General features: G+C 55.9%; 1 protein-coding gene and 1 long non-coding RNA gene across 7 annotated transcripts in view; one reads left to right on the forward strand and one right to left on the reverse strand.

Moving 5' to 3' along the window:
- The window catches only part of ABCG1 (ATP binding cassette subfamily G member 1), an 80,947-nt gene that overhangs the window by 45,722 nt on the left and 7,752 nt on the right, over positions 1-27,473 (reverse strand). For 2 of the 6 annotated variants that reach the window (XM_045036572.1, XM_045036569.1), the window contains exons 1-2: positions 21,932-22,107; positions 15,083-15,326 (exon numbers count right to left, since the gene is read on the reverse strand). In XM_045036572.1, the coding sequence (XP_044892507.1) occupies positions 15,083-15,326; positions 21,932-21,973 (286 nt within the window). In that variant the 5' untranslated portion in view covers positions 21,974-22,107. Of the gene's footprint in view, positions 1-15,082; positions 15,327-21,931; positions 22,108-27,473 lie in introns of those variants that run through there. The other 4 variants (XM_045036570.1, XM_045036573.1, XM_023238702.2 and 1 more) reach the window with 3 other exon arrangements.
- LOC109503285 lies at positions 22,239-27,244 on the forward strand. Its single transcript, XR_002735765.2, has 2 exons — positions 22,239-22,808; positions 25,516-27,244. It is a non-coding gene; the product is annotated as an uncharacterized LOC109503285 (long non-coding RNA).

Genomic DNA, 27,473 nt, shown 5'->3' on the forward strand with positions numbered 1-27,473 from the left:
ACGGAGGAACTGGCCAGTGGACAAGAGTCCAGCCGTGTCAGAGATCAGAACAGCTTTCTTTGAGGGCTTGAACAAGCTTTACAAACAAGCAGGAGGAAGCCTTATCTACTTTATCCCGCACGGGTGAGTCTCAAACCAGACAGCGCGCACACACATACGCGTGCACATACGCACACAGGGTATCTAAAATACCGTGCTCTGGGTGAGACAGAGACAAAAATGCAATGTGTGTTCTCTTGAATACGAACACTAAAAATCGCTGAATCCAGACATTCCCGCCCTGTTACCCAGCATCCAGAAGCCTGCTATTCCCCAGAGACGCCCCGGGGAGGACAGTGAGATTTTAGTCCTCAGGGGAGGGGAGGGGACGGACAAGCTCCCCAAGTCCACGGTGGGGCTCAGAAGCCTGGGCCCGGCCCTGTGCTGCATGCGGAGCGGCACCTGCACCCCGGTCCCACCTTCCCAGGCCCCCCGGGGAAGCTGACCGTGAGCTCCGGGGCCGCTGAGACCCTGACGCCCCCTGGGTCCCGCCTCCAGTGCAGGTGTGGGCGGGGCCCTTTCCTGGGCCAGCTCCCACAGGGTCAGTGTGGCTGTCCAACGGCCACCAGCTCCTCTTTGTTTGAACTCAGCGGTTCTCAGAGTGAGGTCCCTGGGCCAGCAGAGGCAGCACCACCCACACCTAAGGGACGTGCCGATTCTCGCCTGCCCCCCCGATGCTGAATCCCACCCTCTGGATGGCACCGGCCACCCGCGAAATTTCGCAGGCTTCGCTGCCACTCTGGCACTCACTCGGGCGCGGGGCCCCTGCTCCTCTGACTGCCTCTCGTCACTTCAGCTTCTGGAGACGCCAAGGAGCAAACAGGACAACACAGAGGCCGGTGCCCCTGCATCCGCTCTGAGGGGGGCCGTGTGGGAGGCGTGAATGACACAAGAGCTAGAGAAACCCCAGCTGGGCGTATTCTTGGTTAAAACAAAATACAGTAAGAATAAAGTTTTTTAATAGCAAAAAAGAAGAAAAGAAGAAGAAGAAGAAGAAGAAGAAAGAGGAAATGAAGAGGCCCCGAAACGCCAGTGTTCTCCCTGCAGCCAATACACCCCATTACCCGCATCGTTACACCCCTGCCTGGGTCCGATAGCAGAACCCAGGCTCTTGCCCACCACAGTACCCTCCCTCTTGCTGCACAGCTTTAAAAAAGCCAGCGTCCCCTGACGGAAGCTCAGAAAGTCAAAAGAAAGTAGAAAGAACAGCACACGCTTCGGTCATTTTGCTTAGAAGAAAATGCGCTAAGGATGGGGCGCCCCCGTGGCTCCGTCGGCTGTGCCACCGACTCCGGCTCAGGTCACGATCGCGCGGTCTGTGAGTTCGAGCCCCGCGTCGGGCTCTGTGCTGACGGCTCAGAGCCTGCAGCCTGCCTCAGATTCTGTGTCTCCCTCTCTTTCTGCCCCTTCTCCGCTCACGCTCTGTCTCAATCTGTCTCTCAAAAATGAATAAACGTTGAAACAAAAATTTTTGTTAAAGAAAACGCACTAAGGAGTCTACCGTAGCACTGGCCCCTCGGGTCTTAGAAATGCATCTCGCCACGGGGCATTCCTAATACCACGGGATTTCTTAAGAAAACACTGCACGGCTACCGTGGATTCTCAAACCCCCAACAGAAGAAACACGGGCCCCACGCGTCCCCCCCTTCTTGGGTGACGGCGGGCTCCCCGACGCGTCAAGAACGAGGCACGTCCACTTCGCACTGCTATGCACGAAAGCTGGTGGCCCGGCGTCCTGAGCCTCTCTAGAAGGCGGGCAGAGCTGTCGCAGCGTGTGTGCGGACACCAGACGGCCGGAGAGGCCCTCCCTGGTCCTCCCAGGCCCCCCTTCTCCTCTGGCGAGTCTGCCCTGAGCGGACAAGGTGACAGAGTGTCTGGATTCACCCCTCCCTGCCCAGGCCCGCCCCGGGTCAGGCGGGGCAGCGAGTGCAGTGTGTGCCCATCACAGTGCCACACTGTCCCCGGGGACGGGCAGGGGGCCGTCTGGGCCCGGTCAGGACCCCCGGCTGTAGCCTCCACCACTCGGCTGTGCTCCGAGCTCCTCAGACTTACTCCCTGAGGACACTGCCTCGTTCTCCCCGAAAACAGGGCTGCAGGGCACAAGCGTGAAGGAGGTGAACATTTTCGTGTAGGGAGATGACTCAACAGGGCCATGGGCGAGTGTGGGCACTGGACCTGCTTCACACGATCGAGGGCAAAGAGGCGGAGAGTGGGGTCAGCCGGGCTGGCCGTGATCGGGCATCTGAGTGGCCCCTGCAGGAACTCTGAACCTGTGGCTTATACTTCTCCAGCCACAGTCTCCTCATGGGTGACGTGAACAGGCTGCCGGACACGGTGCTGGGGACACAGCAAGACAGGTCACCCTACCTCTCTCCTATTCCACCCACGGGCGGAGCCTCCAAGGTGGACGCCCAGGGCTCGAGCCTCCAAGACTACAGCCTGTGACCCCGGCTGTCTCACGAGGGTCCCTCCCCTCCGTGGGGCCAAGGTGAGGGTCATGTGAGCTCACAGGTGGTGACGCGTCATTTACCGTCACCGTGAACCAACTCCACTGCTCTTATTTGTAAAGCCTAAGATTTTGCCCCCAACTCACTCTCAGAATGATAACCGAAGGGCTTTGATCCACCCTCGATTCAAGGCTATTATGACCATTTTATTATGTCGCATACAGAACCATTCATGGGGATTGTAGCTACTGTCTATTCCGCACTACGTGTTGGGCACGGTGCTTCATATATATGAGGTTACTGGATCCAGTAAGAGGGAAATGATGACGGTGAGGATGATGATGGCCTTTCACAGAGAGGCGAGGGGACTCGCCCAGTTGCCCAGGCGGTAGGTGGCAGAACCAGGCTTCGAACCAACGCAGACTCCCTTATTCTGGAGCCCACGTTCCCAAGCCAAACCCTCCGCCACAAAGCATACGTTGCCAGGAGGTGCTGGACCCGCAGTCCTTTTATGAAAAGAGAGAAGGAGAAAGAGGTTCTGGCTAAGCCCCGTGTATATAGTTCAGTTCGCCTTACCCTCCTCCGCCTTGTTACACGTTAACTTACGACTCGAAGGAAGGAATATGCGTTTTTTTTTTTAATTTTTTTTTTTAACGTTTATTTATTTTTGAGACAGAGAGAGACAGAGCATGAACGGGGAAGGGTCAGAGAGAGAGCGAGACACAGAATCCCAAACAGGCTCCAGGCTCTGAGCTGTCAGCACAGAGCCCGACGCGGGGCTTGAACTCACGGACCACGAGATCGTGACCTGAGCCGAAGTCGGACGCTTAACCGACTGAGCCACCCAGGCGCCCCGGAATATGCGTTTTTTACAAAACTACAACCTGGCAGGACTTCACACTTTGTATCTGCAAATCCAAGAAGATTCACACGCCGGCGATCTGCCACCATGCTGAGACCGCGGCCCGTCACCGCGCGTGCCCGAGAGGCGGCCGACCCCGCCACGTTCCAGCACTGGGCACGACGTCCTTCATTTCCAGCCATGAAACTCTAGCCAACAAGAGGAACACGCACAGCGCCCTGTAACATCTCACACCCGCCTAAGATAACCCAATGAACCTCGCTCCCGAGCCAACTGCTGAAGGGTAATGTTGCTGGGCGCCTTGTTCCTGCGGTGGAAATTTCCATCCAGTCACTCCAAGTGTAGACACTTCCGTGTCAGTAGACTCATCAGCCGGCAAGCTGAACGTGCCTGCGGGACCTCCCAGAAATAATGGAACCTCTGTCTAGTTCATCCACGGACGTGCACAAACCTTAAATACGGTATTTATTCACATCCCTGACATAGTGGGGGTCAGTCCTGACAGCCACCAGGAGCAGGAAGCCACTTTAGAGAAGTGCAGAAATTCCCCCAGAGCACAACTCTGGGATGCTTGTCAACGGTCTTCCTCGGACAGGGCAGAGAGCCCAGGGCATCGGGACACGAGGTCGAGGGTCCCAGGTGAGGAAGGGCACTCTGTGCAGCTCGGGCAGATGACCTCACTGCTCCGAGCCACAAGAGAAGGGGGTAAGGAGACCTTCCCCTGCGGATGCTGGGAAGACAAACACACTTGTATCGTCGTTCTTATTCACGAGTAAAATCCCCAGGGAAGCCAAGACCACAAAAACCAGGACTTCAGCAAAGTCTGACCTACCGTACCGACACGCACTGTGCCCTGCTGTGTGTGGGTGGACCTCCGCCCCTCCCTGCTCGCACCCACTGAGGGTGGGACCCTCCTCACCCCATTCTGCAGATGCAGGAACTGAGACCCAGAGCCACATGGCTCGGGGGGGGTGGGGGTGGGAGGGGGGTGGAGCCAGGATCCAAGAGCAGGGTGTCTGCCCCAGACGCCAGACTTAGCCACCGCCCATCTCCCACCCGCCTGCCTGCCCATCCAGGTTGCTGGAGGTGAGGCCTGGGGCTGCAATGACCCAAGGAGACAGCAGGCAGCCTCTTCCTGGGTGATCAGTCAGAGGGGGCTCATGGGCTCCATACAGCATGGGAAGATCAAAGCGTCCCATGTCCCCGACACCTCTTCCAGGCTGAGGCCGCGCTTGTCTGCTGTGACTTAGGCTTCTGTGACTCCATTCATCGGACTGGCGTTGCGGGCCGGGCTGAGTCAGGCCCTGGGCTGGACTGCAGCCATAAGGGGTCACTGACATAGTTCCTGTTCGGAAGCGGGGAAAAAAAGACACAAAATTGTGTACTGAGCGCCACGACCACGGGGCACAAGGGTATGGAGGCACAAGCCACAGAGGGGAGGACGGGAGGAGGAACACCTCCCCGGCCGGGGTTCCTGGACGAGGGCACGGCGCGGGAGGAGAACACACACATACTGCCAGCAGACGTCTTTCTCACCAGGCAGTTCTGCCGGCCCACCCTGCCTGCAGAGCAGCTTCAGGGAAGACAGGCTAGAGGCACACAGGAAGGGGCCGAGGAGAGCCCTTGAGAGACACGGCCAGTTCCAAAGTCAAGAGGTACAGAACGCTCCTACGAAGACAGAAAGGGACGAGATGACCGTGATCCCTCTCCTCCCTGAGCCTTACCAAAACGAGAGGCAGGGGACGTCTGAGCTTTGGCTCAGAGCACGTGACACATTCATGAACGACCAAAAGGAAGGAGGACGAGGCGCACGTGGTTAGAAGGCTCACCCCATTTAAGACGTAACCACTTTCTGGACAAGCTGATATGCAGGCCTCAGAAACAGGAAACCCGCAAGCTTCCTTTCCTATGTTGGGGGCCTCTGAAAACCGCTGTAAGGGCTCCCCACTCGTCAACTAGAATTTTGGACGTAGTATATCCTTATGCTGCCAATATGCATTGTTATTGTTTATAACGATGGAGCGTCGCAGTTGTCTTAAACATGCTCTTCCTTCTTTTTGCAAAGGTTTGGGACCCTCCTCACCAGCAAAACCTCAAGAAAACGGAAGAGGGAATTTCTGGCAATGAAATTTGCCCCCCGCCGTCTCCGACTTCCTAGATGCTACCTTCAGCTCAGCGAGTCTCAGAGGACTAAGAGGGTCTCTACGCAGGTTTACAAAAATGTCAAGGCTACAATCACAGAACCCGATAAGCAGCCCAGTAAAACCCAAGAGTACGAGAAAAATCATTAGACATCGGGTCAGGAAACCGAAAGGTTGAGGAGAGCACAGGAATGACAGTGTTTAAAGGTTTCCTGACACATGGAAATTAAGCCCAAAGGAACCAGACCAGCGTGTGTCTGGACAGGGAGGGCCCCGGTCCCCAGGAACGGTGACACAGGGCACCCAATCCCATCACGGCATTCCCAGGCCCTCGCAGTGTTGGAACGGAGCCCAACCGCAGAAACTATGTGTATCGCCTCGTTTGTGGGTTTGCAAAAAACGTGCACTAGGTGCTCCAGAAAACACGCTGGTCAAGTTCAAGCCATTATTTCTCCTGGCCTCGGGGACACGCCCAGGGTGGAAGTGACTCAGCAGACAGGGAAGCAGCAGCCTGGCTCTCTGGATGCCAGCCACCTTACTGGATCCCCCGCTTCAGATTCCTAAGGGGAATTCCAGGATTCCAAAACCCGCCCGGGGTCATGTGTGAAGGCTGACCTGACCTCCGGGAGGGGGCCACAGCTGGGGCTGGGTGCTTTCCTCCCAACCTGCTCGGCCCCACCCCCAGAGGCCGGCCTCATAGCACCTCACCCACAGGTGAGCCTAAAACAAAACAAAAAACAAAACAAAGCAAAACAAGAACCTTTCAGGAGGACTGAGAAGTCGGTGGCCTCAAAGGGAACGTGCGCCACCCGACCTAATGGCGCCACCTTCCACTTCAAATAGAAGTCTGGAAAAGTCGTGGAGCCTGCCCAGGATGAAAGCTACAAGGACACAGATGTTGCACAGGACACCTGCCGTGTTCCTGCGGCTGCCTTTGTAAATGTCTGTGCGCTGTTCCCACTCCGGTGAAGCGCCCAGTTATGCTTAAACGGACATCAAAATAATAAGCAGGGAGTAAAGAGTCTCTCCGTGCATCAGGTCCGTTTAAGGGGCGTCTCCGGAGGAAAATTAGGCTCCCCGACACGAGAAAGAGAGAGAGAGAGAGAGAGGTCTGGGCGCCGGGGTCTGTCGGTGCGGGTGCGGGCGGAACACGGGGTCTGCCGGGCCGGGGGGTCCGAGGATCAGAGGGCGCCGGGCCGGGCCGGGGAGGTGGGGACACCCGGCCGCCCCAGGGCCCCAGCATCCCGCCCGCGCTCAGCGCCTCCGCTCCCGCTTGGCAACAGCGCCCCGCGCGCAGCCAATCGCGCCGCGCCGCCGAGGTTACCAGCGAGCGTTGACCGAGAGTAACCCCGGCGCGGGCGGCGGCGGCGGCGGCGGCGGACGGCGGCCACTGCGCACGCGCGGGGGCGCGCACCTGCCCCGCCCGCACCTGCGCGCGCTGGGGAGCCGGCCCCGTTCTTCTCTCGCAGCCATTCAGAATTTAGGGTCCCTGAGAACACGAAAGTCTTCCAGGCAGCCTCCGCCAGACCCGCGGCTAGATCTGCACGTGGGAGCAGGTGCATCGGGCCGCCTGGCGGGGACAGCGCACCCGTCACCCCCACCCCCCACCCCACCCTGGGCAGCAGGCCCGCAGAGTCAGCGCCGCCCCCCACCGGGAAAGAGATGGGGTTTTACTCCGTATTGAAAGCCTGCTGGAGAGCCTCCGCTGGGCCGATGGCCAGAACCTCGTTTTTCCCCCCCGAGAACGTGCAGGTGAAAATTGGCCAAGATGAATTCGTTCTTTGGGAACAGGCCAGTCTCGCGGCCCTCGGAAGGGCCGTACGGGAGGAGGGCGGGTGGCCCGATACCCCCATCCTGGAGGGTGAGGGCAGGCAGGTGGACAGCGATCCTACACAGGACAGAGGGAAGTGCCCCTCCTGAGCCAGGAAGGAAATCTGGGAACCCCCTCCCCAGGGAAGTGGGGAGGCCTTTTGTGGCACCTCAGCTGCCCCCACGGCCCGGGGTTGTGTATGTCACAGGCAAAGATAACGCGGTTCATTTTACATGGGCCCAGGAAATGACAAAAGGAGGGGAGTTCTCCGTGGAGCTTGCTGACAGACTGTAGTCAAGACTTGAGGTTTAAGCCTGAAACTAAGATGTACCTTCCTGGAAACCTCCACTGCTCCTGGGTAGGATGTCCAGACAGATAGGCCCCCACGACTCTTCCCCAAGTGCCTAAGGATGCAGTGTGCTAAAAAGCCAACCGGTTTTGCTTAGTGGACAGTTATTTTGTAATAAAAAATAAACCCTTCCAGAAAAAAAGCGGGAGGGCAGACATAACAATGAGAAAGCCCATAAAACTCCTGCTGAAAAGATTCGGTTTCAAGATAGGCCATGGAGATATATGAAGGTGAGGGACTTTTTGGACGAGCACACTGCTTGCCTTATGACAGTAAAAGAAACAGAAAGGGGGCCTCACATGCTCCTCTTCTGTTAAGCTCCACTCGTCACTTTGCAAACCGAGAGAGCAAGAATATTCTGGGCAGAGGCTCCTGCTCACTGCCCTGCCCCCCCCCCCCCCAGGGATGTCACTGGGATGCCCACACCCAAAGCAAGACTCTGGGGCTACGTGCTTCTGTCTCTTCCTCCTCAGGTCGTCCTTGGCCTTGATGCACTTGGTTGCTGTTTGGTACTTGGTTAGGTTTTTCTGTTCCTCATTGGGGAGCTCGTTTCAAGACCAAGGTTATATGTGTTCTGCAGAGCTCCAAAAAGCAGAACTTGGATCAACAGATGAACTCGAATGCAGATTTCAGCTCAACAGACAGAGGCCTTTTCTAAGAATTAGATTGTGCCAGCAAGGACCTGGCTGCCCGGGGAGGTGCCAGTGCCTGGTTGCTGGAAGTTTCCAGAGAAAGGGTGGCCGCCCGTTGGTGGGGATGCAGCAAGGAAGGTTCCTCCACCGGTAAGAGGTCGGCCTGAGGGAGCTCGGATGTCCCCCTGGGGCTCCAAGATTGGGACTCTAAATACAGGCCTGAGCTGGAAATAATAAGAGTCTCGAAGTGGCTCTGGCATGTGTTAATCTTTTTAAAAAAATTTTTTTTTCAACGTTTATTTATTTTTTTGGGACAGAGAGAGACAGAGCATGAAACGGGGAAGGGACAGAGAGAGAGAGGGAGACACAGAATCGGAAACAGGCTCCAGGCTCTGAGCCATCAGCCCAGAGCACGACGCGGGGCTCGAACTCCCGGACCGCGAGATCGTGACCTGGCTGAAGTCGGACGCTTAACCGACTGCGCCACCCAGGCGCCCTGCGGCATGTGTTAATCTTGACATCAGATGCCATTTACCCCCACAGAGCACTAGGTGGCCGACAGAACAGCCCAAGAGTGAGGAACGAAGTGATGGCTGGGGTCAGACTGGCTCCCAGCAGGCACGTCGGCCTCCACCCTTGACTCCGAAAACCCCTCTTGGTGCCTTTTCCCATGAGCAAGACAGTCAGTATTAGATATAGTTCACTTGAAGGTAAGCTTTCCTACAAAGGTTTTGGAAGCTGGGCAGCACGGGGCTGACAGAGAGAATGCACGACCTTTCTACAAACCCCTGGATGGAACAGGTCAGATGTAATCTGACCACGTGGTTACCTTTGTTCCTTAAATGAGCAGATCTGTTGATTCCAGAACTGAACTCAAAAAGAGAAGGTGTATGGTTACTAAACATTTTTTTTTTCTGCCAGTTCAGAAACAACAGAAATGGTTTCAGGTTCAGCAAAATATCACCTTGGGTTATAGCTTTGCCCTGGAAGATTAGGTTCTGGTTCCTAACAGAGGACTTTAGTTCAAGAATGTGATGTTCTCAAGATACAAACATATTTGGGGTGTTAAAGGAGGGCAGCAGGTGAAAACAAGTGTGGCCGGAACGTCCTCAGAAGGTGAAACAGTGACACCAACGCTCCACCAAGCAGAGCACAGCCCTGCAAGGTCTCATCGAAGAGACCAGATGATTCAAGAACGAAGCAGACTCTCTGGGAAAGTGACAAAAGGGTAGCATGCCCGGGTAAAGAGCCTGCAGATGGGAAGGTGACAGGGTGGCCAGACATCGAGGCGGAGGAGAAAAGGAAGTTAAGGCCCATGATGGCCAGGCCACCTGAGTCGTGTCTGCAGAGGCCATCGAGCTGGACGGTGCCACCTTCTCCATCCCGGCACCTGATTCCAGGCCCCGGCTTCCACGCAGGGTGCTCGAGGGCACAGGACATGCCGGCTGGAGAAAGGGGAGCACCCTGACCCCTGGGTGTTAAAAGTTCTTGTAAACTAGCAGGCCTTTCCGGTTTTGAACACGGTCACTGTATCTATCGTGATTCTGTGTGAGAGCCGGCCCCATTCTCAACACGTCTTTCAAAGCCTCTTTCAAAGCCTAGAGAACAGAAGATCAAAACTATTCCAGAAGACCTCACCGCTACGGGGCCTGAGTGGGTGGCCTGCCTGCCTGCCCCGGGGAGCCACCCAGTACTGAGGACCGAAGAACTGGCCCCGGGAGGGGAAGGGAGGAGCTCTCCAGTGTCTGGACTCACCACGGCAACTACGTAGGGCCACTGGGCTTCCTTTGTAAACACCCCAGCCTCAAGGAAACAGCCCTTGTGAGCAAGGTGTAGGTTCACCACACTGCCCTACAGACTAGCTACAGCCTCAGACAGAGACAAAGGCAGAGTATTAAAGACAATTTTCTTTTGTACCCCAAAGAAAATCCACCTTAGTGCGATGGTTCCCAAGAAGCTCGAAAGCCATTCATTCATGCTGGGGAGTACAAACCCCCTTGAACGTGAGCTGCTCACCCCTGGGAAGACCCATGGCTGCTGTGGGATCCCCACGGTGCTCCTCCCCACCCCTGCTTCCGTGGGCCGCATCAAGCCGGCCAGCGCGTGGTTGGAATCCAGTCTTCCCTTAACGGAATTCCTTAAAGGGGTTTATTAGTGGCACATTCCACTCATACTCGCCGGCCTGTCGTTGCAGGCCCCGCAAAATAGCTTTGGAAAGTAAGAGAAAACAAACTTTCATTTGAGAAACGCATGTTTAAAGCTTAGAAGCAAAGCAGGACCGATAATCTGAGGTGGGCCCGCCCAGAATGTTGAACTCCATCCCGCTATCGGGCAAGGAGGGAAGGTTCCAGAGGAGGCAATTCTCTGCCCTTCCGTCTGAGACTCACCACGCTGAGACGACTGCCAGGCTCTCTAAAGCCCCAGATACGATTACTTTCATTCTCCGCCTGAACTTCATCACAAGGTAATCATGGGAGGTGTACTTAATTTCTAAGAATCATGTCACTTGTTTGGGTGACAGCATGCCATGCACATCAGCCTCCCCTGGTGACGGGACAGGTCAGCTGGAGCCTCTCCAAAGGCCCAGGAGGTCTTTTATGGGTCCTCACGGATGGCAAAGGGGACGGACAACGCAGCAGGCCAACTAAAAGGGAAATACGTCGGCGTTAACGGTCAAGGCGATGCGTAACGGTTTCATAAAGTGGGGTGAGGCACATCCCCGCCAGAGTGGCCCTGTGGTGTGCCACCTCAGGGCCAGGAGCTTGCCAGGTTCCTTGTTGTATCTTGGCCTCAGATTGTACAGACCCGCTTTCAAGGGCTGTCTTCTGTGCTCCTGTGACCTGGGCCCTGTCTCTGAGCCTCAGGGATCCCACGGGGAGAAAGGGCAGAATTGGCCGCACAGCCAAGGGGCCTCACAAAAGACATGAATTCTACAAATGGAGATGGCACTGGTCCCCCAGGCGAGCAGCACCCCTCTGGTACCCTGAGAATCCATTCCTTACGATCGGTCACATCCCAGTAAGTGCTCCCCAAGCCAGGAGGTGCTATTTCGGTGTAAAACGTCCTCGTCACCACCTGTGGCAGTAGCGCGTGCACCTAAGAATTTCATGATGTGGATTCTGTTCTTAATCAGGGCTCCTAAATATTCCCAACGCAGCGCCTCCTTTACAGGAACCAAAGCTGCTTTCAAAGTAAGTCACGCTGACGGTGAATGAGAACCACCGGACCGGGTTGTTCCGACGCATCCCCGACCCGGTGGCTTGTGTGACGGGGCCGACGTCCACACCGTTCCAGATCATTTGTCCCATCGACTTGTGCTACGGGAGCGAACTCCTTGGGGAAGAGTAATTACTGTATCAGAAGCCGGTGCGATTATCCTTGGGGTGAGCTGGGTTCTCCTGAGAACACTTCCTTTCACAATTGTGTTCTCTACTAGGAATCTATTACATGATCTCGTTTTTCCTCCAAAGACATCATTAATCATATGGTGAAAACGTTACTACAATTGAAAATGCGAGATGTTTTGTTAAATGCCGTATTCAGGGGTTGGCCATCGTCACGCTCAAGGATCTTAAAGAACCAGTGCCTGACATCTTACAAATAGTGTCACTGATTCACCGGACACCTTCCTGCTAAGGATTACGAAGCCTCTCTTTCTTGGAAACGATCACGTAGGAGTGTATAATATTATTCTCATCGCGACACCAAGCTTTGCTACAGCTTCTGTGTCGAGCTGTGTCCCAGCGCCTGGTTCTGGGAGAAACCGTGGAATCTACAGAGCGGTCCAGTGTCTCTGTGATGGAAAGAAATCTGGAGCAGGAGTCGGACCGCGGGTCCATCCTTGGCTGTGACCTGGTGCAGTCGCTGGGCCCTCCGGGAACTCAACGTCCGGAGACGCCAGGACATCCAGGCCCTGTGTGATCGCTATAGGGAGTGCAACACGTAAAGCCGAATTTCAAAAAACTGAAAACTGATATGGTGAGAGAAGCAAGGGAAAGAGCCCCTGCCCCGAAGGTCGGCCGCACAGCCAAGGGGCCTCACAAACGACACGAATTCTACAAGAGTGTCGCCAAATCTAGAATGCCCACGATGAGAAAAGGGGGGTGCAGGGTGGCTGGCTTTGACTTCTCAGCTTAGCCTGATCATTGCTGGGGGCTGAGGCAATCAGCAGAAATCAGAGGAACAAAATCGGGAAAGGCAGGGTCCCACGTTGAGGGCGAAGGAGACGGACCCCGAGCAGGAGCAGGCTCCCCGAAGAGGACGCGGTGAACCGGGCAGGGAAAGAACGAGCAGACACACACGTACCAGCTTAAGGACGCCCCCCCTCCCCGCTGCCAACGTCGGGGGACAGCCCCGATGCCTGCCTCCAGACTCAACGCCTACTGTTACTCTTCATCCTGGGCGGGGGCTCTTAGCTGGGGCGCTACGGTCCCCAAGTTCTGACCCCACTGGAACTTGGACCCCACTCAAGAGCCGGCTGGCGATGAGGCAGTGAGCTCGAGCCACGTGGGCGGCTAACTTCCCTCATTCGGGAAGCTCTAGGTTTCCCTGGCCGCGGCTTGCAGCCGAACGGGGCAGCCAAGCCGCCAAGCAGCCAGCAGCGAGGCCCTGTGGGCACCAAGCCTCCAGGAGGAACACTGCTTCCCTGTGGCTGCGGGGACCCTGGCACCCCCGAGGCCCTGCAGCCCGGCTACAGAGTTAGAAACCACCCCGGCTGACTAGCTCAGGTGCACGGACAAGCCCCCTGACCACTCAGCTTCCTTTCTGTTCTGTGAGAAGTACTTCCCCCGCTGAATTTACGGGGAGCGGAAAGCCATCGAAATTCCGAATCGCAGGGCACCGAGAACAAAGGAAACCATGGGGCACCGAGTGGGGGAAGGGCAGGGGGAGCAAAGCGGAAACAGGTGCCGCTGAGGGGAGCAGGGAAGGAAGCCAGGCAGCGAGATCAGGCCCCGCCGGTTCAGAAACCAGCAACTGGGACACGCCAGACCGATCGTGCCCATCTATCCCTCCGGCCCTCGCCATCTCTGACTCACCGGCAGGTCCCGTGGGGCTCACTTCCTACTCCTCCCCTCCCGAGCCCACACAGGTTACTGTAGGGCAAGTGTCTGTCTGGAGGCCGCCTGGGTGGAGTTTCCAAGGAGGCCACCGGGAATGGACGGCGGCGGCCCCTCCCTCACTCGTTAAGATGCCCGTCACCTTTGGCTAGCTTTGACAATTATGGGGACCGGTCCTAACACTGAGAGAATACAGGGTTAACAAGCCCCTTACCTAAATCGGAAACGATACTTGCAAATGCAGAGCACTTCCTGGGTTCTGCCAGGGTTCTGCAAGTGTTCCCATGTCTGCACCGCAAGCCCACCTTCTGCTTACAGGGTACCCGTCCACGCACCGGGACGTCCGGCCACACCTAGCGGGTGTACAGAATCCCATCTCTGCCTCTCACGGGTTTGCCGCACTGTGTCTGTATAGACAAATCAAGCCAACAGAACAAGGCGAGTTTTTCCCTAAGGTCTTTTGTTCACCGTGAGAGTTGGGAGAAGGCTGTAACCCTGTACTGACATTCCAGTCGGCTCACACGAATGGACCCACCCGGGAGCCTTCACAGAATTTCTTCCTCTATGACCCTGGCTGGCACACTCGGATAATGGACGTATCAGCAATGTACATTCGGCCATCGATAAGGCTCGGGGTCTGTTCCTAGTTGTACAAACAGACAGAAGTCATCCAGCAACCAACGCGGCTTGCCGGTCCCAGCGGCCAGTCAGCCGAGGGTCCAACACCGCGGTCACAAGGAAGCCCAGAGTGCCCAGGCCAACAATCTCAGCGACTCGGCCTCAAGGGAGGAGGAGAACAAAACAGAGGTGACGGTGGGAAAAGACAGGAAAACGAAAACTAAAAAAGTCCTGGTGGGTCTTCCTCAAAAAGGAAGAAGGGTTGACTCTGGATTTGAGCGGAGAATCCTAGCGTACGATATTCCAGCGGTACCTGAGTCACCGTCATTGTTCCACACACCGTTCCGAGTGACTCAGTAGATGTTCCCTGGTGAGGTCTGACGTGCCCTCTCCCAACCAGCCCCCCACCCGCCTGAAAGAGGGGTGCAGGACGGGGGCACGGACATGCGGAGTAAGTTCCGTGGGAAGAAATAGGTCAGGTTGGAAAAGGAAACGCCAGCCCAGGGAGGCATTAACTCTACACACTTTGAAAATCTAGAGCTAGCACAGGGACATCCAGGTTGCTAAGGAAGCTGGAAATACCGTGGGTCGTCAATTCTCGTTAACGTGCGACAAGCCGCGGCAAATACCTGAGCCTCCCGTCCTTTCTCTCCCTTCTATTTTTATTTCTGTGGCTCATTTGATAACAGTTTATTTATAGCCCACCAGCACCACTCTTAATGTAGATGACTGGTTTCCCGGGGGGCCACTCTAGGTCACGGCTACTTCGTAGCCCCTCAAACTTGGGACGGAGCGCCTGCCTTCCTCTCTGCTCTGAAACGTTATGAAACAGTCCCTTCTCGGGGGGCTAACGGGAACAGCAGCCTGTGATGAGGAACCAGCACACATGGACATGAAAGCCTTTGTAATCATATCAGGCTGTAAGAGCCACCCTAAGTCCGGAGGTCTCTAATCCGAGCTGTTTGTAGTAGAGGTCAGAAAAAGCTGGGCATGAAGAAATTGGCCGTGGCAGTGACCCGGGGGGGAAGACTCCCCGCCCCCTGGCTTCCAGACCCACATGGCCCCAGACACCTGTCACCTCCTCCACAGGCTCCTCCCGGCCCGAGGCACACAACAGCCCTCCCTACCTTTCTTTCTCCACCAGGGTCCTTCGGGGACGGAGTAGGAGAGGTCCTTGAACTCGATGTTCACGGCCGCCCTGCGGGGCAGGGACGAAAAGCGCTGAGCCTCCGTGAGGTTGTTGTCCACCTTCTTCAGATGTCCGTTCAGCAGGTCCGTCTCGGTGGCCTCCATGTTGCCCAAGACCACCTCGTCCACCGAGACGCACACGGACTTGGGCTCCGTCATCGCTGCAGAGTAGCTGCTGGCGTTCTAGAAAACCGGGGAAGAAGCACCAAGAGACGTCACGATCTCCATAGAGGGAAGAGCGTAGGGGACTGGCCTTGAGGCTCGGGGTCACTGAGTATTCATGGCAACGCTTCTGAAACTACGTCAAGGTGCTTACCTGGAGGGATCTGTCGTCTCCAGCCATGACTACCTCTTCCGTTTAAAAAAAAAAAAAAAAAAAACGCTAAGAGACCACGAAACTAACCTGCCAAAGTCTTACTTTGGAGTCAAAGTCTCCCAAAACTGTAACAGAAACGAATTGCTTGTCTCAAAGAATCAAACACGGGCCACCATAAAAAAAATGATCTGTTTACATTAAGTACACCGGTTAAAAAACCAATAAAAACGCTTGGGGTTCCTAAGAAATGTGTAATTGAAAGCATTTTATTTAAAATGAGCTCTTTTAGTGCCTTCCTGTGTAGGCTCATAAACATTTCTCAAGAGCAGTGGCTTTACATCAAGTGCTGGGGTTTGTGGGAGTCAGCATTTGTGTCTTCCTTGTAAATTTTGCAAATCACTTCCAACTCTCCCTCTCACTGCATCTTCCTAGTAGCACTGGGAAGTTGGAAAGGTCGATTTCTTTTTTTTCTCTGTCTCTATTATACAGACGAGGCAACGGAGACACAGCCACTCTGAGGAGCTTGCCCTGAGCCCTAGGATCGGGGCAGGGGCACGATGGCTCCTAGGGTCGAATCACCAAAACAACAGGGGTTCCTTGCACTGCAACGCCAGGGGACCTGATCTTTTGTGGCTCCCTTGGCTTTTAAAGCTTCCACGGGGAGCCAATTGCACTGGTACAGATGTGCCAAGATTCAAAGTGTTTGTGTGAAGGAAGGAATATCCTCATCTGATGGCTTGGCAACCCCGAACAGATAAATATGCTGCAGCCACCCCCCAAAACGCAGAGAACCCTGGGGTGGACAGACATTATGCTCTGCCTTTCCTGGCCGTCTCTCGACCCCAAGGAGAACGTTCCACAGCACCGAAAGCATGGGCCTTTGGCAACTCTCCTCCATACCGTTGAAGACAGTCGGCCTGATTGGGAGAGCCCATCGAGAACCATCCTTGATAATTCAGGCCACAGGACTGTGGACACACTGCCACGTTGTCATTTGTTCTAAAGCAGAACAGCACCACACTGTTCTGTTTCTGTTAGGTTTGCTAGGTGTTCCTCTAGAGGTGATAGCTTCTTGATCATTATTGTTTCCAATCAAAACCCCAAAACAAAACCGGAAAGTGGATCGTCGATAAACATGCCTACAAACCCTAGCAATTCTAGCGGCCAGACCAGCTCTCCCCCCACCTACAGGGCCGGCTTTAGGGTACGTGACTGCATCATTGAAGAGCTGGCATAATTTCCATCATGGGATTTAAAGGCTCAGAAGTCTTGGAAGGCTTGAAGGTTTTGAATATCTGAAGTACACGTGGGGCGAGGGGAGAGGTGCGCACGAGATTTCTGGTTCCTGTGATGTTTGCAAGTGTTGTTTTGCCATTTGAGTGAAAGACACGCATGCACACCCCCCTCCCAGGCATCTCCTACCTCTGAAGAGCTTAACTCACTGAGATCAAAACTTAGCTCACTGACTATAACATTCTGTGGATAAAAATTAAAGTGCAAAGTAAAACTGAGAAAATTAAGCTTGGTTGGCTGCTGGCACCCAGCATGTGAAATGCTTCAAATGCAAACATAAGCCGGTTCATACGTTCCCGACGCAGAGTCCGGGAAGGCTTGACGACGGACTCCTGAGAGCCTTGGCGTGGGGATGTGGCCGTCCCGCTCCCAAGAGGAAGCTGCCGGACCACCTCCGGGCCTGGGTTTGCCCAGTGCCTTCTGTGCCGGGGCCTCTTGAAGGAATAACAGGAGCCCACCCTTGCTCAGCTCGCTCTTGGCTTTGGCCCCTGGGAAAGCATGTGCGAGGCCACTCCGGCACCTACCACGGGCACCACATGCTATCCCCTTGCCCATCCATCCTGCCCTTTGGGGCGCACGTGCTCCAGCTTGACGGCCGGCTTTGACTCTGCAAATTCTGGCTCTGGAGGATAGAGGAGAGAGCCATGGGGATGGCCGTGAGCTCCAGGGCCGGTCCCCAAAGCCCATTCTCCACCCCCCACCTGCCGCCTCAGTGGAAAGGCTAAATGTCTGCTACCAAACCCACACCCTGGGGGGGTCCCCGCTCACTGGGTTCAGCTGGCAGCAGGGGGCATCCAGCAGCCCCTCTCCAGCGGCGGCCCCCAGGACCAGCACCCCGGCATTCCGGCTGTCACGGCCCATCCATACCGCCCTCCTCTCCCCGGCACCCACCACAGGCGTCACCCTCGAGGAAGTTCCAGGGATGGGTGGTGTCTTTCGTTTTTTGATAAAACCCACGGGAATGCAGGGGTGACGGCCATCACTCCACTCACCCGCCGGCTGCCGCGGATACCGAACCCATGTTATGATGAGGGTCTGACTTCCCCTCTAGACTCCAAGGCTACCTATTCTCTCGCTCACTCTCTCACTGGCCCCTTCAGGAATGAGAGCACCAAGCAGAGCTGCGGGGGTCAGCAGTCAGCCAGGCAGACAAGGCCTGTGGCCTCAGCACAGGCTCCCTTCAAGGTTGGGCCCCAGGCAAGAATGCAGGCAATCACAATGCCAAGAGGCAAGAGCTATAATGAGCCCGGTGCAGAGACCCAGAGGGACCTCCAAAGCAGCAGCAGACCCCGGGGTGTGGTGGGGGGCACTCAGCACCAATTTCTTCTGAGGGAATCAAATCTAAACTGAGATCCTCCGGGTGAGGTGGGGGGAGGGTGCTTGATGTTCCCCACAGCAGGTGCAGAGGCTCAGTGGCAGGAGGGAGTGGAACAAGGTGGGGGGGGGGGAGGATCTGAGAGAAATTCAGAGGCTGGGCCCCCTTCCAGGTGGTGGGGAGGAGGGAGGGAGGGTAAAATGAAACTAGAGACACAGGGTCTGCAAACCCTGTTAAGGGTTTCGTACTTTATCTACAAGTCCTTGGGGGGGGGGCACCAAGGGATTTAAAAGGGGGGTAACAGACCAGAACTGTAATTAAAAACCATCTCCTGCCTCAACGTGCAGATGGGAGGGTGACAGTGGCCTTAACCAGCAAGTGGCCGTGGGGATGGAGACAAGGGGACAAGCCCGGTAAGACAAAGCTGGGTAACTAAACTGATCTGGGAGAGAGGGAGAGAGAGAGAGAGCACGTCAAGTACTCCTTATTTAAAGTATTAAATAATAATGCCTCCCGCCTACTAGGTAAGTGATTACAAACAATGGTGACTATTGATTCAGCAATTACAAGTGCCTGTAAACTCCAGACTGCCAGGAGTAGGCCTCTTCCTGTCTCCACCCGAAGGGGGTATTACCATCTCCCACTCGCCTGGAGTTGGGATCTAAGGCACAGAGACCTCCTTCTGCCCCTGACACCCCACAGTGCATGAGTGGCCAAGTCAGGGTCCAGCCCCCTGTGTTTCCTCTCTGTGCCCCGTTCCCCTGGCCAGTGTCCTTAACGGGGCTAGAAGGTTGCTCAGCTGTCTCGAGGCAAGTTGTAGGTGACCTGGGGTCATCCCAGCCCCTGCCCGTTGTAGGAAAATCCACAAGGAACTGAGGAAACCATACCATCCCGCCCCCACCAAAAACCGACCGTTACCCACCTTTCTTCCGCGGGTGTCCAACGACCTCGCCCAATTACTAAAATCATGGAATCTTGTATGATGAGAGGCAGTGGCTGTCACTCGGAAATAGACCAGCTCTCTGGAAACACATCCTCAGATGAGAGCGGCCGGCAATGTAGGTTACAGCTAACTTGTCCTCAGCCTCCTGAGCTCATTAAAAATGAAACAAATACATCTTCCCTGCACATTTGTTCCCTTTCATTGTATGTTTCCCTGTCTTCTCCACACATTGCCTCTGACCTCCCCATCTACACACGGTGTGTGCTACATAATACATGATAAATAATAACACGTCCATTCGTGGTGTTGAATGCCGAGGAGACCCCGTTTGGATTGTTACTGCCTGCCGTTCATGAGAGTATTTTCTTGGGCGCTCATACCAATTGGCAGGCAAGCATACAGAGATGCGTGTTTAGCTGGGGAGGGTCTCTGACAGTCAGCCACCGCCCCCAGTCCACTGTGAGGCTGGTTCACTCTGTTTACCCGGAAACACACAGTGAGAGCTAGAAACTTCTTCCCGCAGCTCACGGGGAAGGGAGGAAAAGGAGAGGAAGGCCCAAGCGCCAGGCATTGGCACGCGTTTCTCTCTCGGTTCTCTCTTCCTCGGATAGCTGCTGGGCTTGGTCCCCACCTGGAACCGGTGGGCCCTTCACTGGAGGGCAGATCCCTCCCAGGGACGCCGGCCACATCAGAGGACAACGCTGGCCAAGAATCCTCAAGGCCATTGCCCTGGGGAGACTGATCCAAATGTCACACCCTTAACCAAGCAAAAGGCAAGTGCCACTTGCGTGGTCACTCAGGCCGCTGACCTCACCATCACCAAAAGCCACTTCATACGGCTCCAAATACCACCATCCCGTTGGGACCTCGTGCCCGCCCCTCCCAGCCCAGCTCAGGGCTGGGTGCTCTGCTCATCCTCTAAACCAGCTTCTCCAGGTTCACCGCCGGCGCACTCAGTCCCAGGTGGGACCCCAGAGCAGGGGGCAATGAAAGAGCTCAGGATCCTGGGGCTCCCTCAAGCGCTCTTTGTTTATGATTTGGGTAGAATTTTTGTAATTAAAAAAAATTACACGATTTTGGGGGGGGAGGAAATGCTTTTCAAACCAAACAATGTTTCCTGAAAAATAAGCCCAGCCGCTAGTGTGTCCATCTGAGTTCAGAACACTGTGGAATTCTGGGTCTGCATCAAACTATAACATAACATTAGGAAATCCTGACATAAAAACATCAATACCTTAAAACCTTTGGATTCATGGTTTTTCCACACGTATAAACCACTTTTGCAGCTTTGAAAGGACTTCAGGAGTTACCCGGCATCTCAAAGATCTGAAACATTCTTTACCTACGACTAACAATAAGGATCGCCTTAATTTTCCATTATCCACATAATCTAGGCAACCCAAAGAGATGGGCAAATGTGAAAGGAAGAATTGCCAAGTGTTCCCCCAACATTCAATCGCATGAAAGCAAATGTGAGAGGGGCTGCCTTTTTTGTGGTTCCATATCCCCTTCCGGGTGAGAAGCCAAGTAATGAAGGCAGGGCACGCCCAGACAGGGGACCTGGTCAGTGCGTCCCCCTCCTGCCAGCCTCTGCTCCACCAACCTCCTAAACATGTCTGCGGCCCCATTCTATCGGTTTACACAAAATCATTATATAATGAGCTGGCGCCGCTCGGTATGTGTTCCACAGTAACCTGTTTGGAGCATAGGATGCGGTTGTGAGAGCAGAGAGCATGCGCAGACCGTCAGCTACGTTTTTTTTTTTTTTTTTTTTTTTTTTTTTTCCTCGGGCTCAAGGCAAGAGGTAACTGTCGGTCAGATCCTGCTGAGCCCTGCTGACTTCAAACACAGGATGCTAAAAATGAAATAAGGCGAGGGGTGGGGGTGCGTGCTGTGCACCGTGGGCTTACAGCCTATGGGGAGTAATTAGCAGGATAGTAAATCCACAGACAGAGGATAGAGAGAGGGATGGAGAGGGAGGGCGAGGTGGGTTGGAAAACGGAATACTTTCTATTTGTACTTTAAGTGACCTGAAATCTAGTCTGTGAGTACCTAACTGCAAGGTCGGTGCGCTAGGCATAAAGATGAAAGGCCCTAGGATGGACGGGTCGATGGCTACTTTGTTGTTTTTTTTTCCTAATGTGAGTTTCTGGAGCTCGCATAAAGGAGCAAAAGCAGACTTTGGGCCACCAATGGGAACAGCACTTGCTGTCACTGGGTCCAGCGCTGAATCTGCCGGCACCCGGTGGTCCCCCTACGGAGCTGGCACCCTCGGGAACGGGAGATCCGCGTCCCTGTCCCCACCCTGGGCTCTCTCCAGGGTGCAGAGAAGGTGGCCTGCAGGTATCCGGCTCGCCCCTGGGCTGCCTCCCCGGAATCCGCCACCCCCTCCCGAGCACGTCCGGGAGAGGCTGTCCCTGCGGAGCGCGGGGGGCAGCGCAGGCTTTGGCTCTCAGGGAGCAGCCTCCTCTTTAACAAAAGAGACCCCAGACCGTGCCAGGCACTCCGGAGGGTGGCGCGGGAAGTGCGGGCTCCCCGCGTCCGGGCCGCGCGCGCGCCGGCAGGGAGGGAGGGACCCCCCCCCCCTTCCCTCGGGCCCAGGCTGCCACCCAGCTCAGTGCGCTCAGGAACCCAGGCCCCACGCCCCTAGCCAGAGGGGACCCAGACGAGGCCATCTGTGCACTGGTGGGGCTGCCCGGCCGCCTCCCGCACACTCCTGGCCCCTCCGCCTGCCCCGCGTCCCCTGCCGGTGCGGGGAGCATCCCGAGGCGTCAGGTGGCCGGGGTTGGGGGCAATGGGAACCGGGCTTCTCCCCGGGGACTCAGGGGCGGGTGTCAGGGTGAGGGTGCGGGGCTTTGTGCGTTTCTCGCTCTCCTGGAAAACAGAAGCAAGCCCCGGAGGCGAAGGATGCCCTCACTCACCATGGCGGTGCCGACCGAGAAAGCGGCCATCAGACAGGCCATGCCCCGGGGGCGGCGGGCACGGGCGGCGGCGGCGGCGGCAGCGGCGGCGGGCACGGGCGGCGGGCACGAGGCTGCGCTCGCTCCAGGCTGGGCCGCTGCGCCCCGCGCCGGCTCGGGCTTCTGCTGCCGCTGGGGCTCCGGCCCCGCCCGCCGCGCCGGCCCCGCCCACGCCCCGCCCACGCCCCGCGATTGGCCGGCGCGCGGGGCGGGGCGGGGCCGGCAGGTGCGCGTGCTCTTGTTTTGCTCCCGCGGAGGGCGGCGGGCCCGCCGGCTGAAGTCCCCCGCTCTCCCCCGCGCCCCGCGCCCCCGCCTGGCCGGCATCGCGGTCCCTCCCCAGCCCCGGAGCCCCCGGGGTCCGGAAACTCGCGGGGGCTGGGCCGGCGGCCCCGGGCGTCCAACTGACAGCCGGGGTCTCCCTCCAGGACCGCCGCCTCCGAGCCTGCGCGGCCATGTGGATGGGGCCCGAGGGGGCGTCAGGAAGGAGGGTAGAGGGACAGGGCGTCTTTTCTTTTCTGTTTTCACTGTTGAGCACCTTTCTGCCAGGTAGGAGCGTGAGGACTAGAGAAGAAGAGATGGCCGGTCCACTGCCCTCCGCACTACAGCTCCGTATCTGGGGTGACACCCCCCTCCTCCTCCACACACTGAGACGATGCAAATTCTCATTCCTGGTGCACTGTTGTGGCCAGATGAAGAACTACTCTTTGGTTAACAAGGGGACGCCGGTGAAGGTGCCCAGGCCTCTGTCCTCGCCCCCGCCCATCGGCCGCACCCCAATAAAAAAAAGACACGGCTTGTTGCCGGCGCCTGGCTCAGTACGGCCCACAGCTGTGTTCAGGTAACTGCGTACGGAATGGAACTCCAGGCACCCTCTCATTTGGCCCCAGACTGGAATATCAGATGGCCTGGCGTCTGCTAAAGCCCTTATTATATATAAGTGGGTCCATTTCCTGGTAACCATGGTGACAAGACATTCTTACTCCCAGTCTCGAGGCTAATGCTTTAGTTCAGCGGTTTGCATGTTGGGTCCGCAGGTAGGAACGCATTTTTTCTCACCCCAGCACACCTGGCTCACCTGTCCCCCCACGCCTCAAAGGAGCCAAGTCCCCATCTTTCTCCTCACCTAGAAAGAAGTCAGGGCTTCTCCTGCCAGGCAGGTGGACTTCACACCCAGGGGTCTGACGACCATGGCCAAATTCTCCTCTCAGATCAAAGGAGGAAAGGGCGCTACAATATACGAGTTCAAGGGCAGTGCGGCCCTGCTTTTGTCCGAATAGTTTCGCTTGAAGGTGGACGCATTACCTCGATTCTACCTTTGGCCAAGACGAAGGAATCCTGACCACGGTATTTTCAGGGGCCACTGTGCACGGCGGGCCCAGCAGGCTGTGTGGTGCCTTACGCGTAGTGAACGGGGAAGCCAAAAGACTCCAAGTGTTCTGGAAAGAGGATTCAAATCCACAAACCTCCTGGGGAGAGATGAGGCCAAAAGGCAGAGACCAAGGGGCCTGGCTTCTGGGGCTCAGGGTGGCTGACCAGCCCTGCAGCCCAGCACCTGCTCTGGGGCAGATGGGATTTCTCCGTGAGAACATGCCTGGACACTGCCCCGCTCTGTGGTCACGGCAAGTAATGTGACATTGTAGTCCCGTTGTGCCGGCCTCCATTCTCTGTCCAGTATCCATTTTCCTCACTCCCAGGGACATGTCCGGAATTTCCTTCTGGAAACCTCCCCCCCCCCCACCTCCCCCCCAGTTCTGTGTTATGCAATTTATAGCACTGGTTGGTCAGAAACTAGAGGTGTAAGGCGATGCCTGCTGGGCTTCAGGGGATGGCCGAGGGGACAGCATGTAGGAGCTGAGTATGAAGCCAGGGAGGGAGGACAGCGGGAAAGCGGGGCCTTGTTGGCATGACTTGAGCTGCCGGCTTTCCCATTGCAGGTGCTGAAAGGGTCCTCACTTCTACATCTGCACACTGGGTAATTAGACTCTCAGCCACACGGGAACTAGTGCATGTCAAGCACTTCCCACCACGCATGGCCCCTGGCAAGCAATCCGATCCCAATCCTCTGGTGCCAAAGCAGGGAATATGCAAACAGCAGACTAAGTCAGATCTGTGCTGTTTGTCTCAGCACTCTAGGTTGTAAGTAACAGAAACTCAACCCCAACTGGGCTATGTTAAAGGTAATGCGTTGTCCTAGGTTCTTGATCTCTAGCTCTTTCCATGCCTCCACTGTCCCTCTGCTGACCTCCCCTCCCCCCCGCCGCCCACCCCCAGCAACGCTGTCTCTGCCCAGCCCACCCAGCAGCTTCAGGCTTGCACGCGCCAAACATCGATTAGCCCGGTCAAACAGGCCACAGAGGAGAGCAGGGGAACCGTGCAGAAAGGTTAGGACACGGGTGCTTCACCGAGGCCATTTTGGAGCACTCTGAGCGGACGTGTGTGCGCCACGCAGGCAAACACAAGAGAAGCTCGTCACAAGACTGGCCAGTCCAGAGCCCAAACCCAGTAGGAATTTCTGCTAAGACACTACTGACAGGTGGGCCGGGCCGAGCTTGAGAACCTCCCGTGGAGAGGCACTCACCCAGCATGCGGCCCTTGCGACACTAAGTAGCTGTCATTGCCAGCAATGTCATTGCCAACATGTGCCCAACTGGACTCCCAGTCACCCTGGGTGATCCGTGATCCACGGTCACAGAGCCAGCCCTCCTCCCCACGGTAGACCCTAAGTTGTTCGATCAAGGCCCTGTATTTCTCTCCAGGCCTTTGCCTAGAGACAGAAAGTCCCTGAGCCCCCCATCGTTGCTTCTTGGACCATGCCCCTTCTTCCCGCTTACCTTCCCCTGTGTGGGTTCCATTTACCCAGTGTCCCTCATGAAGCTTGGGGTAAACCACTGACTGCCTATTCAAGGTACTCCCTCCTCTCACTGGGAAGCCAGTGTTCCCAGGCTCCACTCAGACCACCAATAAGGACAAGCTTCCCTGGGGCAGAACCAGCTCCCTGATATCCTGGGGACACGCAGGCCAGTGGACTCAATCACCAGGGACTGAATTCACTTTCTTTATAATTACGTACTCACAGTTGCCTAGTTGGCCTGTTATCCCCCAAATTCCATTTTAAAGGCTGTCCGATTTATCTCTGCAAGATGGCCAGCCACTAAGGCTGGGAGATGGGGGGTGGGGGCACCCTGAGGACTTGGCCTTGGGTGCAAGTGTTCTGCCCTTGGTGTCCAGTGAAAGGAGGGATGGGTAGGTCAGACATCCAGACGGGCTCGTAACGGGCCTCCGGACTGACACAGGTGAACGTCTGCAGGGAGCCGGCCGCAAGGGGTGAGGCTGGCTTAGCCTCATGGACTGCCCCACCCCTGCAGGTCCCCAACACAAGATCCCTCCAGAGCAATCTTTGGGGACATCCCATGGCTTCCCAGCCTCCCCACTCCCAGCTGGCGAGGAAGACATCTAATGAACATATTCTCTATTAATACGGTCTTCTTCATATTTTGGCGATTTGGTTTCCAGCAATTTTGACCTTGAACCTTCTTGGCTTACAGGGTGGCTGGCTCTGAACTGATCTAAGCGGACTCTATCGGCTGCTTGTCTTCTGCTCAACAACAGAGCTACACCAACCTCAACTTCGTTTTCCAGAACCTACGACTTTAGCCCCACGCCCTGCCCCGCCTTAGCAGACACGCAGAGATTGCCTGCTCTCCGCATTGGAACACGGGGTACAAAACAGAGAACACCCTGCCCTATAGTGTAGTCAGGCGGTAGTCACGGTGGAAAGCTGAAATTCTTATCCAGATTGGGTATGTTTGTAACTTCTCCCCTGAACTGACCATACTTCAGGGACCCTTCTTTACCTAAGCTGCGCAGCACTTGCTGTGTGGTTTAGGGGAGAGGCAGAGTGGGGTGCACAGGCCTCCCGGCATCCCCTCCGGGGTGGAAAAGTGCCTGTCCTGCCCATCTTCCAGCATAAGAACATCTCCCTCATTTCACACACCACCATTTCATGGAGGAAAACACAAAACCACGCGGGTCTCCCTGCCCAGTCTCCAGCGCCCCTTCCACTACACCTGTCTCTGCACAGTGACAACGTGCCGGCTAATGGGACTTCTTTCCCCGAAGCCTCAAGGAAACTGGGTTTAGGAGGGGACGGTGGAGAGAGGTGTTTGCTAGCTTTTCTTTCTACAACCCAGAGCTCTGACTCTGAAGGTGAACGTTTTCAGACAAGTAAAAGCAAATATAGCCAGCAGGAAAGGGGCTTGTCACTCCTCCTGGACTCCTGGCTCATGGTGGGGGGGGGAACGTGGTGGGGACCCCTGGGCTGGGCCAGGGGGGTGAATCCCACCCCTGCTGTATCCCAGACCTACGACCTCGCAGCAGGTGCTAGAGACCTACCTGGGGTCGTGGCCCATGCCTTGTTGGCTTTTCTGATCCTTTCTCTGTCATGTTAGCAGAGAATTAGGGCCATTGGGCCTTTTCTGTCTCTGTTTACATGACAGCCAATGCCTCCACTTTAACATAGGAAGAGAGAGAAAGAGGGAAAAGTACAAAGCTGAGGGAGTGAGATAGAATGAGAAAGAGAGAGAAGGCGGGAGGGGTGGGGAGGGGAGTTAGAAAGAATATTAAGAGGTTGGAGCAGGTGCAGAGGAAAACCATGTGCCAGCCCTTGTGGGCAGAGATGGGAAATAGCAGAAGACATATACGGTGTGTCAGGGAGGGCAGCCTAGGCTGGACCTGCATAGCAAACTCTATAAGCTGCTTCATTCTAAAGAAACATTGTTTTCATCTCCATGGTTTGCTGGGTTCCTGTTTTGCTGGCCCTCCCGCCTCTTGCCACGTTCTGTCTCCAGTCCCGCATTGCACCCTCTGGCCCAGTCCCCGAGGGGGCCTCTCTCTCCTCACCCTGCTGGGAGGCGGGGGCAGAAGAGGGGCTGCAGGTGCACGCAAGGTGGAGGGAGGGAGAGGGGGCCCGCCAGAAGATGGAAAGATGAGGTCAATGAGGGATGCTTGCAGGAAAAGAAAAATGCAAGTAAATATTCACAACCTAAATTAGGAAGTAGTAAGTGTTGCAGATTATTCCTGTTTTCCTCAATTAGCACAGAATAGAGAGTGGCAGGAAAGTTCTAGGAAAACAATCTCCACAAATGAAGAAAGAGAAAATAACATCTGGCGATGAGATGACCTCCAAAGCTGAAGATCAGGGCAGAAGTCTCAGAGACAGACACAGGAAAACTCCTGGAGGCCTCCTCCCACACATAAATAAAAGCCTTCCCCTGAGCCCTTTCGAGCTTTCCAGTTGGGAAATAACCAGTAACCCGTGGAGCCCACCCCACTCTTCCTCTGTGGACCTGCCCTCCCTCGATCAATCCTAGAACGCCACCCCCCCCCCCCCCCGGGAACCAGTCAGAACGTTCCATCCCTCGGGCCACTGCATTTTTTCTGGAGAGGATTTGTGAGCCCCATGGAGCCATCAGAGTTGTCCCGGGGACTCGCCAGGGCCCTGAGA

Source organism: Felis catus, chromosome C2 (assembly GCF_018350175.1).
Source record: "Felis catus isolate Fca126 chromosome C2, F.catus_Fca126_mat1.0, whole genome shotgun sequence".
Taxonomy (NCBI): domain Eukaryota; kingdom Metazoa; phylum Chordata; class Mammalia; order Carnivora; family Felidae; genus Felis; species Felis catus.